The sequence below is a fragment of the Phyllobates terribilis genome, unplaced genomic scaffold, assembly GCF_046119375.1.
Source record: "Phyllobates terribilis strain yellow unplaced genomic scaffold, ASM4611937v1 Scaffold_3__8_contigs__length_932513732, whole genome shotgun sequence".
Classification (NCBI taxonomy): Eukaryota; Metazoa; Chordata; class Amphibia; order Anura; family Dendrobatidae; genus Phyllobates; species Phyllobates terribilis.
This window is the reverse complement of record NW_027362763.1, coordinates 90,543,428-90,562,364: the sequence shown is the minus strand read 5'-3', so window position 1 is coordinate 90,562,364 and position 18,937 is coordinate 90,543,428. Positions and strand designations below refer to the sequence as shown.

At 42.6% G+C, this 18,937-nt stretch overlaps 1 protein-coding gene and 1 non-coding gene across 2 annotated transcripts in view; both read left to right on the top strand.

The window, feature by feature from the left end:
* The first annotated feature begins 2,534 nt into the window (after positions 1 to 2,534).
* TRNAS-AGA (transfer RNA serine (anticodon AGA)) lies at positions 2,535 to 2,616 on the top strand. Its single transcript has one exon. It is a non-coding gene; the product is annotated as a tRNA-Ser (tRNA).
* An 84-nt stretch (positions 2,617 to 2,700) lies between these two features.
* Positions 2,701 to 18,937, top strand: part of HS1BP3 (HCLS1 binding protein 3) — a 97,897-nt gene continuing 81,660 nt past the window's right edge. The window contains exons 1-4 of the mRNA XM_073674044.1: positions 2,701 to 2,884; positions 6,917 to 7,082; positions 14,752 to 14,959; positions 18,368 to 18,581. Of these exons, the coding sequence (XP_073530145.1) occupies positions 2,859 to 2,884; positions 6,917 to 7,082; positions 14,752 to 14,959; positions 18,368 to 18,581 (614 nt within the window). The 5' untranslated portion in view covers positions 2,701 to 2,858. The remainder of the gene's footprint in view (positions 2,885 to 6,916; positions 7,083 to 14,751; positions 14,960 to 18,367; positions 18,582 to 18,937) is intronic.

The following is an 18,937-nucleotide window of genomic DNA, read 5'->3' as shown; positions in this document are numbered from 1 at the left end:
ATGCCAGAATTACATTTTTTTGGTCTCCACAACATTGCAATAAAATGCAATAACGGGCGATCAAAACATCGGATCTACCCCAAAATGGTATCAATAAAAACGTCAGCTTGATGCGCAAAAAATAAGCCCCCACCCGGCCCCAGATCCCGAAAAGTGGAGACGCTAAGGGTCTCGGAAAATGCTTCTTTTTTTTTTTAACAAAACTTTGGATTTCTTAGGCTGTGTGCCCACTATGCGTTTTTTAAGCGTTTCCACAGCGGCAATTCCGCTGCAGAAACGCTTAAAAAACGCTTGGTAGAAGGCCTGCCATGTTCCCCAATGATAATCCGCATGTGCTGTGCACATGCTGCGGAAATTTCCGCTGCGGATTATCATTGTGGAAAAAAACGCAGCTCTACCAATTATTTTGTGGAAGCTCTGCGCTTTCGCCGCCATTGACTTGCATTGAAACACATGGATTCCGCATCACTGCATCTGTACATGCGGATAACATGAGGTTCAATGTGCGGATGGTACCCAGGTTTGGAGAAGAGGAGACTCTCCTCCGGACCCGGGTACCATAGAACCTGTTAAATAAAGAATAAAATAAAAAATAAATATTATACTTACCTTCTGATGGCCCCCGGTGTCTTGTCCTGGCTTGCCGGCAGCTTGCGGTGGACTGAAGGACCTGCGATGACGTCATTTAGTCATGTGACGGGTCACGCGACCACTGACTTCATTGCAGGTCCTTTAGTCTACCGCGATCTGCCGGCAAGCCAGGACAAGACACCGGGGGCCATCAGAAGGTAAGTATAATATTTATTTTTTATTTTTTGCCATTCTTTTACGGTCACACTATATAAATCCATACCGGTTGCATGGATTTATATAGTGTGACCAAGTTGACAAGCACTTTCCAAGTGTTGCTAAAATCGCTTGACAACCCGCATGCAGAAATGCAAGTGAAGAACGCTTCACATCCGCATGTCCCTGGCAGGAAAAACGCATGTACAATCTGCATGTACAATCCGCATGTACAATTCACCAGCGTCCGTTCTCCATCGCAGTCAGCTATGCTGCTCTATCAGTATAAAAAAATATATATATATTTAATATATTGTATACCAATATATTGTATCCGCATGTACAATCCCCATGTACAATCCGCATGGACAATCCATATGTACAATCCATATGTACAATCCCCATGTACAATCCGCATGGACAATCCATATGTACAATCCATATGTACAATCCATATGTACAATCCATATGTACAATCCGCGTGTACAATCCGCATGTACAATCCATATGTACAATCCGCATGTACAATCCATATGTACAATCCATATGTACAATCCATATGTACAATCCGCATGTACAATCCGCATGTACAATCCATATGTACAATCCGCATGTGTTTTTCCTGCCGGGGAGATGCAGAAACACTCAGGAAAAATGTGGACCATTTCTGCATCGTGGGCACATAGCCTTAGTGAACATGGTAATAAAAAAAAAGCAAACGTCAACTGTGGTATTGGATTTTTTTTGCAATTTCACTGCACTTGGAATTTTTTTCCCGGTTTCTAGTACATGATATCGTAAAACCAGTGATGGCGTTTAAAAGTACAACTCGTCCCACAAAAAACAAGCCGTCACATGGCAATATTGACCTAAAAATAAAAAATGTTATGGCTCTGGGAAGAAGGGGAGCAAAAAACAAAACGTAAAAAACGGAAAATAGCCCGGGTCATGAAGGAGTTAAAAACATAAAAATTATAATCACACCCTTTGAAAATAAATAAACATATCAGGTATCTCTACAAAAGTCCGATCTATCAAAATATAACATTAATTAACCCAATCGGTAAACGCCATAACAAAAAAAAATAAAAAGATGGAAACGGCAGAATTACAGGTTGTTTTTTTAGCCGCCACCACAGTGAAGAAATAAAGAAGTGAATAAAACTGCATTAAAAATGTCAGCTCCGGGGGCAAAAAAATAATCCGTAAGAAAACGTTACATGGCGACATGAGCAAAAAAATGTTTTTTTTCTTTTATCAATTTCCACTGCCATAATCGTATCCGTAAAAAAAAGGGACAACGTCATTCAATACCGCAGCAAAAAAAAAAAAAAGGCAAGCCCTCATACGAAAGAATGAAAAAGGTATGGCTCTTGAAAGGGAAAAAACAAAAAGAAAACAAAAAAAAAGAAAGAGCCCCATGCTGGGAAGAGGATTTAGAGGGGTTGTCTGGTGAAAACAATTATCACCCACCTTGGATAGGGGATAAGTTACTGATCACTGGGGTCTGACCGCTGCAGTCCATCACCGATCCCTGTGTGAATGGAGTGATCCTCTGCTCTTGATTGACCTCCCGATTCTCAGTAGTATCCCAGGAATTTATCATCTTTTCCCCCTTTAAAATAAACTGGAGAACCCCTTTAATTCCTCCTTGATCAGCCATAGCCTGGTGTATCAGAGCTGTGCACTGCACTGCCACCCCCTGGTGAGCTGTATGGGCGCAGCCCGGCAGCACTTACATCACGCCTGTAGTCGTGGCCGAGTGGTTAAGGCGATGGACTAGAAATCCATTGGGGTCTCCCCGCGCAGGTTCGAATCCTGCCGACTACGGACATTTTTTTTTTTTTTAAATATTTTTATTCAGTTATTATTTTTTTTTTATATCGCTAAAATAACCCACAATTCCTATATAATCCCCGCACGGCGCCTCCCACTGACACAGAAGCTGATTATCGCTCCATAGGGATACTACTGCTCCCACAGCTGTGAGAGATTAACGTGGGACGTGCGCTGCCCTGTGTAGTATCCTGTCCCGTGATTGGGACACCACAGAGCCGCCGCCTCTTCCCGCCATGGCCGCTCCGGTGCTCACATCCAGGTCAGTGGACTCGTAGCTCAGCCAGGAAGCACGTCTATTCAGCGCTGCCTATACGGGGGGCGACCGAGCCTCCTGCAAAGGAGGTCACGGCTAAAAGGCCTAGTCTAGAAACGAGTTGCCTAGAGCAACTAATCAAATCACGCCTTTCATCGGTAAACGTGTCCGGAGCAAATGGAAGCTAAATACTGATTGGTTCATAGCGACCATTCAAATTGCGTTTTTCATTTTCTAACACAGTCAAGGTAAATGTAATCTGAATTCTGATTGGCTGCTGAAGGGATCGGTCTCCATAGTGGCCAATCAGGTAGCTGCTTTCATTTCCAGCCTGAGAACTAGACTGTGGTTGCTATAGGCAACCATTCCATTGTGTATATATTACAGTTACCAACTTTATTAAGATGTTAATGGTGGTTTTAAAAGAATCAGTTGCATCACTAAAGTGTCACTGTTGTCCTTAGCAACCTATTAGTTTCAACAGTTTTATTTATCAGAGATAAATAAAAGTAGCAACTTTATTGGTTGCTAGGGGCAACTACACCGCTTTTATATTGCACTGACTGTGCAATTGACTGCGATTAAACTGTACCTCCCCCCCCCCCCCCCAAAAAAAAAAATTATATCTAATAATCTCATGCAAATATGTTAAAAAAAAATTAACGTGCATTAAAAAAAAAAACATACATTTTACAATGCGCTTGCGTCATGGACGTCTGATGCAGGGTCCAGACGTCACGGTACATTTCCAACGTCTCTCTCTCGCCACAAAGCCGTCCTGCATTCGGATGCAGATTGTGCTGAGGATTAGGGGTGAGCAGACCCATCGAATTTTGGGTTCTGGTACCCGATCAAACTTTAGTCCAAAATACGGTTCGGGTACCACAACTGCACCTGAATCTGAAACAATGAGGACGCGAACTTTGGAGCTGTAAAGTCTTTCTTTCATAACCTCATCTGCATGTGCGGCGCCGTAATGATTTGCGGTGTAGGATCGTTAGCGGGTGAAATTGGCCTTAAACGGTGCTCCATATACAGAGCGGAATGACCGCGGGTCTCCCAACCTGAAATTTACACCCTCACGGACACTTATGAGGCTGTAAGTTTGGGTTTGGAGACCTGCGGTCAGAGTGGGCATTGCGGTCTGTATACGGACTGGGATATGTGCCTGTCTGAACCACTCTTGGGTAGATTATAAAGTGCGCGCACGCTCCATACATATGCATGACTGCCGCTCTCACTGCTATGCCAAGATAGCCTTCCTGTCAATTCCATGGAAGTGAATGGAGCCGAGGTCATGCACGCACACCATTACTCAATTTACGAAGGGGGGGATTTTAAGACACCCCCCCCCCCCCTCTATTCTTGGGATTTTAGTGATCATGCATTTATTATTACCTACAGCATGCAAACATTTTGCAACACTTTAATCAGGGCCCATTACTCCATTCTTGTGTCCCCTTGAGCACAAAGCATGGTCTATATAGATATGGTGCCACATTTACTTGGTTTCTGACACCTGGCACAAATTTAGTAATGTTCTGCACCAAAATCAATGACTGGAGGGGTTTTCTTGTTTCTGAAACCCCCTCCCCAACCCTAGGCTGAAGGTGTGTTTTTTTTTTTTTAAAGCAATGCTTTACTTCCCCCTTCTTGGGTCCAGTGCTGAGTCTTCACCACTGCTCTGAGTGTCTGTCATTGTCTCCAGCACAGCAGGCAATCAGTGAGCTCATTGCCTCGTGTTGTCAACTTGGGCAGAACCGCTGAGGTCACTAATCAGCAGCTGAACTGTCAACGTTGCAGACAGTAACAGACATCGGGAGCAGTGGCGGAGACTCTGCTGGACCGGGGGAGGGTGAGTAAAAGGCAGTTTGTTTTTTTTTTAAACGAAACCATGTAAATGACCCCTTATTAAAAATCCTCTCTATTCTCAAGAAGGGATGGAGGGATTTGTAATTTTATAGTGCGCAGCTCGTTTCCTAAACTACCTGCCGCCCTTCTGTTTTAGGCATCTTTCACACGTCCTGATATTTTCGGTACTGGTTAAAACAGTACCGTTGAAATCAGCGTCCATGTGTGTTACCAGTGTGCCACATCTGTATCACACGTTCTGGCGCTTGGGAAACAGCGGTACAGTTTGCGCTGTTCCCGGGTGCTGAAGGCATCTCTCATCATTGTCCCTTGCTGGCTGTGAGATAAGCGCCAGCAGGGGACAATGTTGAGAGTTGTATTCAGCTCCTGCTGTCTACAACAATTGTAAAATTAATAATAATAAAAAAAAAAATTATATATATATATCTCCCTCACCTGTCCAAAGTAAAAAGATTCCATAGTGTCCCACGCCATAATCCATCTGTGCGACATCACCATGAGCAGTGACTTGAGGCCATGTCTTATTCAAATCTGATTATGGTACTTATTGAAACATCCAGAAGGCAAAGGCTACTAGATAATTCACCGCTGATGACTTCTTGATTTAGTGGCGTGACCAGTTTACAGTACGTCATAGGGTGAAAAATCCGGACGCTACTTTGTTCGTATGAAATACATTTGTACAGGGGCCTAATCCAAAATAATGGTCTCAGCAGGGGAGAAATCCTTAGCGTGGATCTCCAGTGTTTTCTGCATGGTCTGTATTACCTTGCAGTCATCCTATGTTCTGTGCCAACCTTTCCTTGGTGCCGTTCCAGTGGTTGCGCCGTTACACGGCGTCTTCTGTCATCGCCTTATAATGCCTGGAGGTCTGCAGCGCTGACGATCGGCGTCACAGGAGATTGCCAGTGTGAGAGGAAACGTGGCCAAATCCTACAAAATGATGTTTAATGCTAAAAATCTAATTACTGACCTGAATGTAATCTTCTCCCATTCTGGTGCACGGATTCCAAGCGTTTGGTTAAATTTCACGTTCTCGTCCAAATGTCCAGTTGTTCTGATAGAGAATTTGTTTTAGTCCTTTCCAGTTTAACTATAACTAGAGAGATGGACACTATAGGCTTCTTTATAGGAGGGTGATTTGCAATATGTTGCATTTAATGAGAACCTATTAGGATGACTTTACTACTGAAAATAAAGGTACTGGTCTTAGTAACCGGTTTTACCCCCCAATAAATTTGGACTCTCCAGAATCCATGTTTTCTAGTTTTGGATTCTTTTAAGAACGGGAAAAGTGTTACAAAAAGCCCCCCCCAAAAATTATGCTTCTCTGTCCTCCCTGACCTGTTCTGCCACCGCAGTTTCCCTTTTGGTCCTCTGCTTGCTCCGGATTGGTCTTTTCTTTGGTCTATGGGTTCACGTGGTCAAGCAGGATGCAACTTAAAGGGGTATTCCCATCTCAAAGGACCTTTAGGTATCCATGGTTACAACCACTAGCAACTACCTGTCAGTATAGCAGTGGTCGTACCCATGGATACCCAAGGTCCTGCAAAGCCTGCACATGACGAAAGAGACATAGAAAATCTGAAAAACTATACCACATTTCTAATTGGAGATATTTGCTTTTATTATTACACCTATTACGTGTTGGGATAAGATCTTGGAGATGAGAATATCCCTTTGAGTCTTTGACACGCATCGTCACATGTGTTCACGTCAACACTGGAAGATCAGGACCGAAGAGAAAACTTAGCCGAACTTAGAGAACCTGGGCGAGGAAGCTACAACACCCTTTAATTTATTTTTTTTTTTAAAGGGTTTTCAGAAAACCCCTGTCCCCAAATTGCAGTTTGTTTTTGAGTTTTTGCTCATGGTGTCTGTCGTCATGTTGACAGCACTTCACCCTGCCCTCAAAGCACGTCCAGGCTGATTTACATATGGTTTCAAAGCTTAGTTTCTCAGGACAGGAACATCGTATTATTGAAAAACAGCATCATTAGGACACTTGGGATGATGCTGTAGATGATATAAAATATCCCCCATGATGGAACATTACACCGTCACCGACCAACCCACTTACCAATGTCCTCGGCCCTTCAGGCTGCCGTTGTCCGTGTGTTCTCAGTATTGGTAAGCCCCTGATACATGGTGGTCTCGTTTATCCAGACAGGTTCAGAATGTGCACACGGCTCTGGACATGTGGGTCCCGGAATACCAGGAGATCCGCGGGAAGATGATGACCGGACACGTGGAATATCAGATTGTGGTGGTCACCTCCCTACCTGCTTTCAAATCAGCCAGACACAGCTCTGAGGATGTGGTGCAGTTTGTGGTACGTACACGGGGTGATGGGGCTCGTAACACACAGTAAATCTATGCTTATTCACATAGTAGTCATCACCATTATACCCCCATCTGGGGACTAGTGCGCCGTGCATTGGTTATCAGCCTTGGAGTAGTTTAGTGGCGTCAGGTAATTCACTATTCGATCTACTTTACATACTATTTAGGCCTCTTGCACACTCTGCAGATTTTCAGCACTGATTTGCATGCAGGATACAGTACCAGCAGAGTAGATGAGGAAACGATTAACATGGAAATGGACACGTGGTGCCGATTTTAAAAGACTTTTGTGTAAATCTCATTGCGGATTTCAACTTTGCTACAAAAAGGGTGAAATCTGTGGCCAATACGCCAGTGATGCCTGCAGATTCTGCTGCAAATTAGCTGTGGTTTTATGGTGAAATTTGCACGCCAATTATTCTTTATGCATTGTAAATGTGGCAATAGACACTGTCACCACCTTAAGGATTTAAGGAAAACATGATGGCGTCTACGCTAGGCCGTGGGCTGGTGGCGGCGTCTACGCTAGGCCGTGGGCCGACGCTCAAAGGATTTTCCATCATTGTATAAAATAAGGCCAGCAACTGTGTCATTTTACTCTGTTTTTGTGTGCGTATGGACAACCTCACTTTTAATCGCCTTTCCCGGCTCCAGTACCAGGACTTGCTCCCTTCTCCTATAGTCGGCTCAATCTGTCCTAGTCCATACCAGGTTACTCTGGTGACCTGGCAAGCATCTCTGATGTAATCATCCAGTGTGTGAGTATTTAGAAAGGATTGTTCTCAGCTACCTCATCTCCTTACACTTGGCTCAGCTTTAGCCATGTGTAGTTTTATTTAATTGGTTATTTCTGACTTCTATTCTACCAGCGTTTTATTTCCTAATTCAGTCCACCTTATCTAAGTGCAGTCCACACCTACCATTCTACAATCAAAATTCCAGATTACCAGCTTCTCACAACTGTTCCTTGTGCTCTGCTATCAAGGTAACGCTTCTCTGCAAGCAAGTTACCAGTTTTCCAATTCAGTTGTGCACCGCCTTTTTGCAAGCAAGCTCCTGATTGCATACGCCTCTACTATAAAAGCCATATCCGTGCTACAAGTTCCTGATTTCCTACATCTCTACTATAAAAATCATACCCCGGTTGCGAATTCCTAGTTGCATGTGTATCTGCTATTAACCATACCCCTGCTGCAAGCTCTGTACTGCATGTCATTTTCTACTTTTCCTATGTGACTGCTCTCCAGCAGTATCTGATGCTTCTCTTGTCCTACTGCTGTCCTGATCCACTTGTGGGTTTTTTCCACTGCATCACCGCCTTCGGTCCATGCTGCTTACCCTGAACTACAGCTTAGGGAGCCCAAAACACTCACCACGGCTTAATTATTATAATACGAAGCTAAAGGTTTTCTGGTAACATACGAAAATTCTAACATTAAGTATATTATTTTTTTTCGAAACATAGAAAATCTCACCAATTCCTCCCTTAATTACCTCCTTTTCTTTGCCTCAATTTTTTTGATATTACAATTAAAACTGAGAGATACATAAAAAAAAATCTTCCTCTGTATCTCAGGAGATCAGCCACATTCCCACCCCACCTTCCTCTTCCTCCTTCTGTGTGTGGCTGTAAGATAATGATCTGCAGCAGGAGCCTCTCCCCTTTTCCCTTTATTATCTCCTGCTCAGTTTTATCTTTCATTTATGGATTTATTGTTCCTTTAATTACATTTAAACTTTTTTTCCTTTTATACGAACTCCAGGAAAAAAAGTGGGACTATTTTGGGGGGGGGGGGGGCATGCAAGACCCTTAGGGGATCTGGCATAGTCTGAGTCGGCCTATATGAGGATATGGATTTCGGGAATATTGACATGGCGTAACGCTTTACTGTCGTGTCGCGGTGAAGTCATCGGACACATGCCAGCCACTTTGCGTCGGGGACGGTCCAGATGGCGGCTGACATAATACTGGCAGGTTAGTTATGTATGGAAACACTCGGGGGGGCACATACTGAAGGCATGAGGTCTCCTTTATACTTTTGGGAAAGTAGGTTTTACAGCAGGGAGAATAATAATAACCTAGAACACTTTTATACGCTGATTTTTATTGTCTTGAATGACAGCGTGTTGAACTTTTCAACTCTGAGGGAAAAAAAAAAAATTAAATAAAAAATAGTGGAGGCCCGACACGCTCTTTGAATTAGGATAATATTACCATTATTGGCATTTGATTCGTTATTTTGATGGAGAATCAAATGACTTCAGATTGATTCCAGACCTTCCCTCGCCATCAGAGCTGTGAAGCCATGCCTGATACTGGAACACACAAAATCAGATTAATAGTATCTGCTGATACATTTTTTAATTCTAAGATTAGGGTTGCCAAAAAATAATGAGCAGTTACTAAGCCTGCCAGGGCGATTACTCCAAAAAAAATGTGCACTTGCAGCTCTTTTAGTAAAATGCCTTTGAAATGTCGCCATCAGGGGGCGCTGGTGTGAGCTGGCAAGTGAGCGTGCTGCAAGTTTATTTATTTTTTTAACACAGGATGCAGCATTGCCTTTATCAGTCATTGTACAGGAGGAGGAGGTGAGCTGTGACATCACCTATTGTGAACGGTGGATCCAGTGTTATCTACTGTATATATAGGTTTTATCAGTCATTGTGCAGGAGGAGGTGAACGAACACCTCTATATACAGTAGATTAGAGAATGAAAATATATACAGTTGGCGTATGAGCGCCACGTGCAGAAATCCCCGGCACTTGCTGCCTTGGTTATTATTAGTTAGGTCATTAATGGTTGTCTGAGGAATGTTCTTCCACACTGAATGCACTTGGGTAAATCATCAAGATCTGCTGCTGGCAGCTCCTGTGTAATCACCGACCAATGACGTCCCAGATGTGCTCGATGGGAGAAAAGTCTGGAGACACTGCAGGCCATGGTATCACATTTATTCCACGCAGGAGCATTGTTGCCTACATGGTGATTATTCCAATCTCTGGCTATCATTGTGTCTACGAGACTCATCACTGAAGAGGACCTTCAGTCCAGCCTCTGTTGCCATCTTGCTCTGCACCTTGATAGCCTTTGAGGCCAGTGGACACCTGTAGCTGGACTTCTGGCTTGTTGCCCAATGTCGTGGAAATGCCTTCTGATGGTCTGTGTAGACACTGTGACGCCTAAAGGTACCAGTCACATTTAGCTTCGCTACAGCGATCCCGTCAACGATACGACCTGTCAGGGATCTTTGCTGCGTCGCTATGTGATCGCTGGTGAGATGTCAAGCAGTCGGATCTTCCCAACGACGTAGCAACGATGTAGCGACCTGTATAACGATGTCGGCGGTCGTTGGGACCCTGTCACATAGCAGCTACTCTGACGATTCAGACCTCGATGAGGGACGACTTCTCAGTACTGAGTCGCCAGCGAGGTCGTTGGTAAGGTGTCAAACACACCGATGCATGCTGCCCAGCGGGACCTCAGCGATCAAAGAAATGTCCAGACCATGTCGACACGACCAGCGATCTCACAGCAGGGGCCTGGTCGCTGCTAAGTGTCAAGCGTAGCGAGATCACTGCTGAGGTCGCTGTTGCGTCACAAAACTTGTGACTCAGCAGCGATCTCGCTAGCGATCTCGTTTAGTGTGACGGGGGCTTTAGACTTGGTGTGTGACGTCTAATCTCACTTGCGGTACAGAATGGATCTCTACCCGCCATTTTTCTGATGAAACCATGTGGGTAACACCCCGAAGAGGTATTTATAAAGGAACGTCCCACCGGTCCTATTCCCGGGATTATGGTGTGGGGTGGCATAATGTACCATCGTGATCGCTGACCCCTCCAGTCTTCATTCCAGGTGCACTAACTGCTCAATGTTACATTGATTTGGTGGTGGAACCAGTGGTGCGGCCATTTCTCCAAAGTGTCCCAGGAGCCGTTTTCAAGATGACCACACCAAACCGCATCTTACTCGTGTACTGTTTGCTCCTGTGTGGCCTAAACGTGCGCCCATGACTGCAGCATCTCCAGACTTATCTCCCATCGACCACATCTGGGACGTCATTGGGTGTCATTTACACAAGGAGCTGCCAGCAGTAGATTTTGATGATTTGCCCAAGTGCATTCAGCGTAGCAGAACCTTCTTCAGTCGACCATTAATGACCTAGGTTGTAAGTCCAGGGATTTCTGCACATGGCGCTCCTTGAAGGCGTGCTGCCTTGCTCTAGGCTGACTACGTGCAGGGCTCTCCTACATGCCGCAGAGTCCCAAATTTCGACCCAAACGATCGATGCCATGTTACGCCTTGACTAAGACATATTGTCTCTTTAAAGGCAATGTCTGTTTAGAAAACCCATTTTCACTTGCCCTATTTAGTAATTCTGAGTGAATTGAGGGGGTTCCTCTATTTTGGATTTCTTCGCCAAAGTGTATGGAGACTACAGACCTAGGGTTCCTTATTAGCTCTACCTATTCTGATATGACCAACTTTGCAAAAAAAAAATAAAAAAAAATATGGCAAGCATGATTTTGCGTCACTCTGCTGGGAGAGGTTTATGATGTTAGTACTGTATCTGTGTGGACACCCAGTGGTTGTAACGTGAACTGCAGCAGGTCTCGATAATTTATTCCATGTGTTCCGTGAGAAATGAAGAGTTCCAAGTAAAATAAGCAGAAAGGTAAAAGGCAAACACATCTGTAAGTGAAGCTCAAACTCCAGTGATCAGAGTCGAAATCTGTATTTTTAAAGGAAAAGTCCCATCTCCTGGGCATAGTTTATTTTAAAAATGAACAAACTGCGCTTTCTTCACCCTCCCCGGGTCCTTTTTAATTTTTGTCTGCAGCGCTGATGTCATCCCCAGAGTGCTTAGTCCAGTTTTTGCTGCCTGCTCGGGCAGAGCCGCTGAACTCCGTTATTAGCTGCAGCCTTTTCGACGTGACATCAACACTGCAGACAATCAAAGACACAGGGAGCAGCAGCGCTGGACCTGGGGAGGGGGCAGTTAAAGTACTATTTGTTTGAAAAAAGAAAAGATAGTCGGGCGGTCCATACTTCAAGGAGCTATGACGTTTCACCTTTGCCTCAGGCGGTGCCCTTATGAGATGTTCCTCCTGAAGAAGTCCTTTCAGTTCCTAACCCCTGCAACCTAACAGTACTCCTGGAAAAGCCAGAGTGAAACTTCAAAGGACCGTTTTGGGGGGAAATTTTTTTATTTTATTTACAATTTTTTTTTTTTTTTTTTTATTTAATTTTTTTTTTTTTTTTTTTTACTGTTTTTTTTGGGGGGGTCTAAAAATTATTTTTGCAATTGGATGTCATTAAAATTTTTCACTGTCTGGCTTTTACGGGCTCTTTTGCTTTCCCGCACATTGCTGGCTGCAGAATAGGATTAACCAAGAATCCGTCAGCGAACTCGTTCTCAAAGAGATTGTGTAACTTTTTTTTATCTGTATTTTACTGAGCTCATCTCAGCTGATTTATCACCACATCAAAGGAGACCTGAACTTCCACGTGATCATAAACCAGCTGAGAGAAGCTCGGAAGAAGACGGACAAGAGTTATCAAAGGGAGCTCGCTGACAGATTCTCAGTTACCTCATTCTGCAGCCGTAAATGGTGCAAAATTTTTATGAAAAATTATTTTTAGCCCTAAATGCATGTATTTAAATAAAATAAGGAAGGTGTCCGTGTTCTCTAAAGGGTTTGTCTGGTGCCACTCACTTTAGGAGGACAAGTGCACCATATCTGAGTGAGTGATCGTCTTCTTGGCGGTGTAGAGGGTCTCTGTTGAAAGGGGTTGTCCACCTTTTAAGGGGACCATTTTTCTTCTTTTACTTCGGTAAATGCATGGATTTATGGCTAAAAATAAATTTTGCAATTGGGTTTCATTAATAATTTGCCTTCTATAGCTTATCTATTGCTGAGTTAACTGAGAATTTGTCAGTGAGCTTGTTTAATGGGACTTTTATCTGTGTGGGTTTTTTTTTTTTTATTGTTTTTTTTTTAAAAAGGCTGATTTATGACCACACATCACATCAAAGTTGAATGTGCAGGAAATTAAGGAGCCTGTAAAAGCCAGAGTTGTTAATGAAACCCAATTGCAAAAAATATTTTTAGCCCCAAATAACTGCATTTAAGTAGAGCAAAAATTGTCCCTAGAGGTGAACAGCCAGAATTTCCTTATAGAAAGTGTTTTTTTACATCAGATTACCCCTTTTATAAAGCTACAAAAATTGACAACTAACTGCTTGTCATCTGATATTTGTCCACCAGAGGGCAGCCTAACACTTCTATATAATATGATGGTGTTGGGGATTCCAATTATTAATTCCTTGTGGTTTTGTGATTTTATAATTTTATTATTCAAAGATTTTATGATTTTCGTGCAAAAGTAATAATCAGATTACAACACTAATCGCTCAAATGCCAATAGAGAACCAAGAGGGAAAAAAGTGTGAGCTAAGGGCACAGGTTTAAAAAAATAAAAGACACCACACCAAAAATAATAAGTATAGTTACACTAAATGCAAAAGAAATAAAGCTTTATTCAAAACGGCACAAAAATAATACCCATGAGACTGTACACTGATAGGTGTCTGTCCCAGACCTCCCCCTACAAACAATAGTAATTAGAAACTTGGGACCCCTAAAGGGATATTCCAGCTCAGAAAACCCCTGTCCCCAGCTGCAGTTTGCTTAAAAAAATATATATATATATCCCTGCTTTACTCCCTCTCCCCAGGTCCGATGCTGCAGCCAATCAGTGAGCTCAGAAGTTTTGCCCGAGCTTCTCAGAGCTACTGATTGGCTGCTGACGTGATGTCAGTGCTGCAGGCAATAACAGACATAAGGAGCAGCGGCAGAGACTTAGTGCTGGACCCGGGGAGGGTGAGTAAAGGGAATCCATATTGCGGCTTCATATTGCGACTAGGGGTGAGCGAACCTGAACTGTAAAGTTCGGAGTCCGTACCTAGTGTCCGGTACCGAATCCCGAACACTTCTTACTGTACGTCCGGTTTACTGTTTGGGTTCGGCATACTAATAAAGGTTGTTGAAAGGCTGCAGAGCAGTCAATCTACAAGCTTTTCCAATGTGGGCTCTTCTGGCACCATCACAGCCATGCCAACTATTGTCATGGCTGTGATTGGCCGGCTCACCATGTTAGAAAAAAAAACAAAACGTGGGGTTCCCTCTATTTTTGATATCCAGCACAGGTAAAGCAGACGGCTGAGGGCTGTTATTCTCAGGCTGGGAAGGTCCATGGATATTGGTTCTCCCCAGCCTAAAAATAGCAGCCAGCAGCTGCCCCAGAAAAGGCGTTTCCATCCATTAGATGCACCAGTTCTGTCGCTTTGCCCAACTCTTCCCGCTTGCCCTGGTGCGTTGGCAAGCTGGGTAATATTTGGGGTTGATGTCCGCTGACATCAAGCCCAGAGGTTAGTAATGGGGCTTTATACTGTGGCTTTATATTGCGGCTTTATTCTAATTTTATATTGTGACTTTATATTACGACTATATTTTGCTGCTTTAGCCACTATCATTAGTTGTGTCAGTGACCTATATAACTTTGTCTTGATGGCGATGTATGGATAATTACACTTTTCCTTGCTTATCCCGGCCGCAGACTTCTCCCTCATTCACTTTATTTTCTCTCCCGCAGATATCTAGAAAGTACAGCGAGATTGAAGAATTCTACCACAAGCTTTCCTCCCTGTACCCCAAGTATTCTCTGCCGTCTTTTCCACGGAAGGTGTTATTTGTGGGGGAGACTGACATAAGAGAAAGGAGGGCCGCCTTCAACGACATTGTGAAGGCCATCGCCAACGAGAAGGAGCTGGCTGCATCATCAGAACTGCGGGATTTCCTAGGTCAGACATTTCTCTGGTGTGGAAAGGTTTTCTGTAGAAAGTTCCTTTATCGAGCACTGACCCTTCATTCACAAAATTTCTGGATCCCTAAGTGTATGTGCACACGACGGCTTTTTCAGGTAGATTCCGCTCCAAAAAACACCTGAAAAAGCGCTAAACTGTAAAAAAAACAAAACACAATAAAAATAGAAAAACGATTAAAAAACTAAACAAAAAAACAACCTGCTGGTCGTCAAACGTTGAAAGCGTAAATGAAAATTCCTGAACTTTTTTTTTTTTTTTCTTCAAGCCATATTATTATTATTATTATTATTTATTTCCATAAGGGTTTTTTTGTAGGACAAGTATTAGTTTTAACATACAAAAAATGGGAGAAAAAACTTCCAAGTGGAGTGAAATGGCGCAAAGTTGGATTTGGTTTATACAGCATTATTTGGGTAGTAAAAATGACCCAGCAATCTTATCTAGGTCATTGCATTTACTTCAATACCAAACGTATCGTTCTTTTGATTATTGCAGTGGCTGAGATACATTTATGAAATGCACAACAAAAAAAAAAAAACTGTTTTTCCAAGACCTTATTACTTTTTTTTACTTTTCCGTGAGTTCAGCTGTTTTTTGTGTTTTCGTCGTCTTTATGAAATTTCTCATACAGATTAAACACTGTTATCTTTTTGATAGATCTGACTTTTAAGAATATAAATATAACATATATATATATATATATATTTGGAAATGAGAGGTGAATCTAGATTTTGTATGATCCTTTATTTTTTTATTATATTATAATGATTTTTTTTTCTTTTTTTGAGGACTTGAACGTGAAGTTGTTTGATACTTAAGTGTTGCAGGATAAAGTCCTAATCACGGTCTCCTGTTAGGCCTAAGGTTGTGTTTCATAGGAGTACTGTCATGGCATCGATGGGGACCTTCAGCAGGCCAACGTCTGCCATGGCAAGCTGGTTTTAAATGTTGGTGCCAGTAAAAAGTATGTGACCCCCATCTTCAGTCTCACAGGGCAGTGCTCATTAACCACTTTGCAACATCTGCCATTTATATATACAGTGATGAGCAAAAGGGTAACCATGTTTTGAACTTTTGTCTTTCAGGCTCCATATCTCACCATCCATTACTGCTTCCAACGTGAGACCACCATCATTTTATAGACAATCATCTTGGCTATCTCATGCATAAATTTGACTTACAACTATTTAGCATATGATTACTTATGCAGATTCTTGTTATGTCACTGCATTGTTACTGTTTTGCTCCTAAAAATCAAAATTTTAATTTTTATTATGTTGTTGATTTATAAATCCCCCTTTTTGGCTTTGAACACTGCCTGAATCCTTCTTGCTCTCGATCACTTTCAAGCATGTATCAGCTGACATCTGATCCCAGGTCTCTTCCACGTGTTCCCACAGTTGGTGCTTTCTGGTCGCCTCACTCGGGTATGTATGCAGCTTTATCTTCAACTCTCCCCACAAGTGTTGGATTGGGTTGAGGTCTGGGGACTGTGGGGGCCAATCCAGCACCTCTACTTCATTGTCATTGAAATAATTCTTCTCCAATCTCGATGTGTGCTTCTGGTCTTTGTCCTGCTGGAACACCATGTCGTCCTTTTCATACCCATAGTACTCGAGTGTACGAAGTAACTTGTCTTGTAGGATACTCACATATAGCTCAGCATTGAGACCTCCATCGATCCTGGTCAAGTATCCAACGCCTTTGGCTGTGAAACAACCCCATAACATCAGGCTTCCTCCACCGAACCTGACAGTTCCTTCAATGTCTCGATTCCTTAGCCCCTTTTTCCATTGTTTCTTCCAGACCCCTTTTCAACCATCAGAGCCTAATCTATTGACTTTTCTCATTGCTCCAAATCTCCCGTTTCCAATCTTCCACTTTTTGTACTTTTTTTGCAAACTCGAGCCAACCCTTCTTATGATAATATTGAAGTCGAGGCTTCTTCACCTTTTTTCTGGCCACCATTCCAGACTTGTGTAACGTGCGTCGCCCGATGCTTGCATGGACGTCTGTGATCTCACTATTACGAAGCATACGAGCCTCCTCCACTGCCGTGTTTGTCGCGCCAGAACTGATAGACCTTGTGATGAGCCGACTTGTTGACTCTGATATTTTGCCTGGACGTCCACCTCTTGGCTTTTGAATGGATGGACAGACTTCATTTTGTATCCTTCCAGCTGTCATGGCGCTCACAGTTTGTCAATTTTTGTCCGAGAGACCGCTATCAATGACCGGGATGATGCGGTTTCTCTTTTCTTGGGAAATCTTCTTCATGGTTGCTCCTCGATTTTGAACCAGTGACCTTTCCCTTGGGAATCAACCTAATAACACACCGAGCTAATAGAACCTGTTCTCACATTCCCTAATTTATAATATACAGGAAGAAAAAGATTTTTCCACCACCAGGAACAAAACAGTAACAATGCAGTGACATGACAAGAATCTGCATAACTAATTATATGCTAAATAGTCGCAAGTCAAATTTATGCATGAGATAGCCAAGATTGTCTATAAAATGATGGTAGTCTCACGTTCAAAGAAAAAAAAACCAAGCAATGTGAACTGAGGTCTAAGATGGTACACATGCTAGAAATAGGAGCATGTTCACACTAGCAAAATGATGCAAAACCTACAAAAGACAAAAAATATCTCATACCCTACCATCATTATATATAAATGTAAAGCAAAGTTGCATATGAAATATAGGGTACTTAGTGATCTATTTTTGATCAAAAAAAGTATACAAGCCGTCCCACCAGTGACAAGGTGACCCTAAATTGGGACGGTCCTACACTGTCTATATTAAAAACCTTACTGTATATCAAAGTTGAAGTAATGCATATAAAAGGGTAGACAAATAGGACCGGGTCCCAACTCCAGACCACCTAGGCCCGTGGTAAGCTACATATATACTAGCCAGCTCAACAAGGGGGATGCCACACCCCTAATTTGCACAGAATGCAAACAAGACAAAAAACCAAGCAATGTGAACTGAGGTCTAAGATGGTACACATGCAAGAAATAGGAGCATGTTCACACTAGCAAAAAGTTGCAAAACCTACAAAAGACAAAAAATATCTATATTTCATATGCAACTTTGCTTTACATTTATATATAACGATGGTAAGGTATGAGATATTTTTTTGTCTTTTGTAGGTTTTTCACGTTCAAAGAAGTAGTGTATGGTGACATATGGAACCTGAAAGTCAAAAGTTCGAAACCTTGCTGTACACTGATGAGCAAAACAGTAACAATGTGATGGCTCAGGAGCTGCGCCCGCATCGGCTGCAGTGGGTGCCATCTGGATTACAGCCGGCACTCTGCCACATGTAAACCAAGAAGACCAAATTAATAAGTTTTCCATTATATATCTCTTCTTAGGATCAACCTTTGGGGACTTTGATTCAATAAAGAGTGTGAGGCCGTATGTAAATTATTCTGAGGATGGAGATTTCTTCAAAGATGAGGCACCAGCAGAGGACCGTCTTCTACAGATGGCAAGCAAACTGCAAAAGCCGAAAACCGAAGAACAGGAAGAGCCAGAGGAGGAGGAAGAGGAGGAGGAGGTCTATTTAGACCCATTGGGCATCATGAAGTGAGTTTGATTATAACCAGATAATCAGTGAATCTTCATACCTGGGCGCCAAACTCCGTCTTATAAAACTAAAAGGTGGCTGGGAAAAATTTAAAGTGGATCTATCCGTTATGGGTAAATGATCAAAACTGAAAGTAGATGACATTATAAAACTTTTTTCAAATACATATAGTTAGCAAATCTGATGATTTCCTACAGTTTTACAGGGACGTGGGTTTTACTTTCATTTTACCAGTGTGATCACAAAATCTGGTGAGATTCTTTTGACTGGGAGATACCAACTGTACAGGGGAAACGGATCTGTTTTGCTGACTCCCTGGTCCATAGAGTATAATGAGAGAATTGAGTCACTTTTT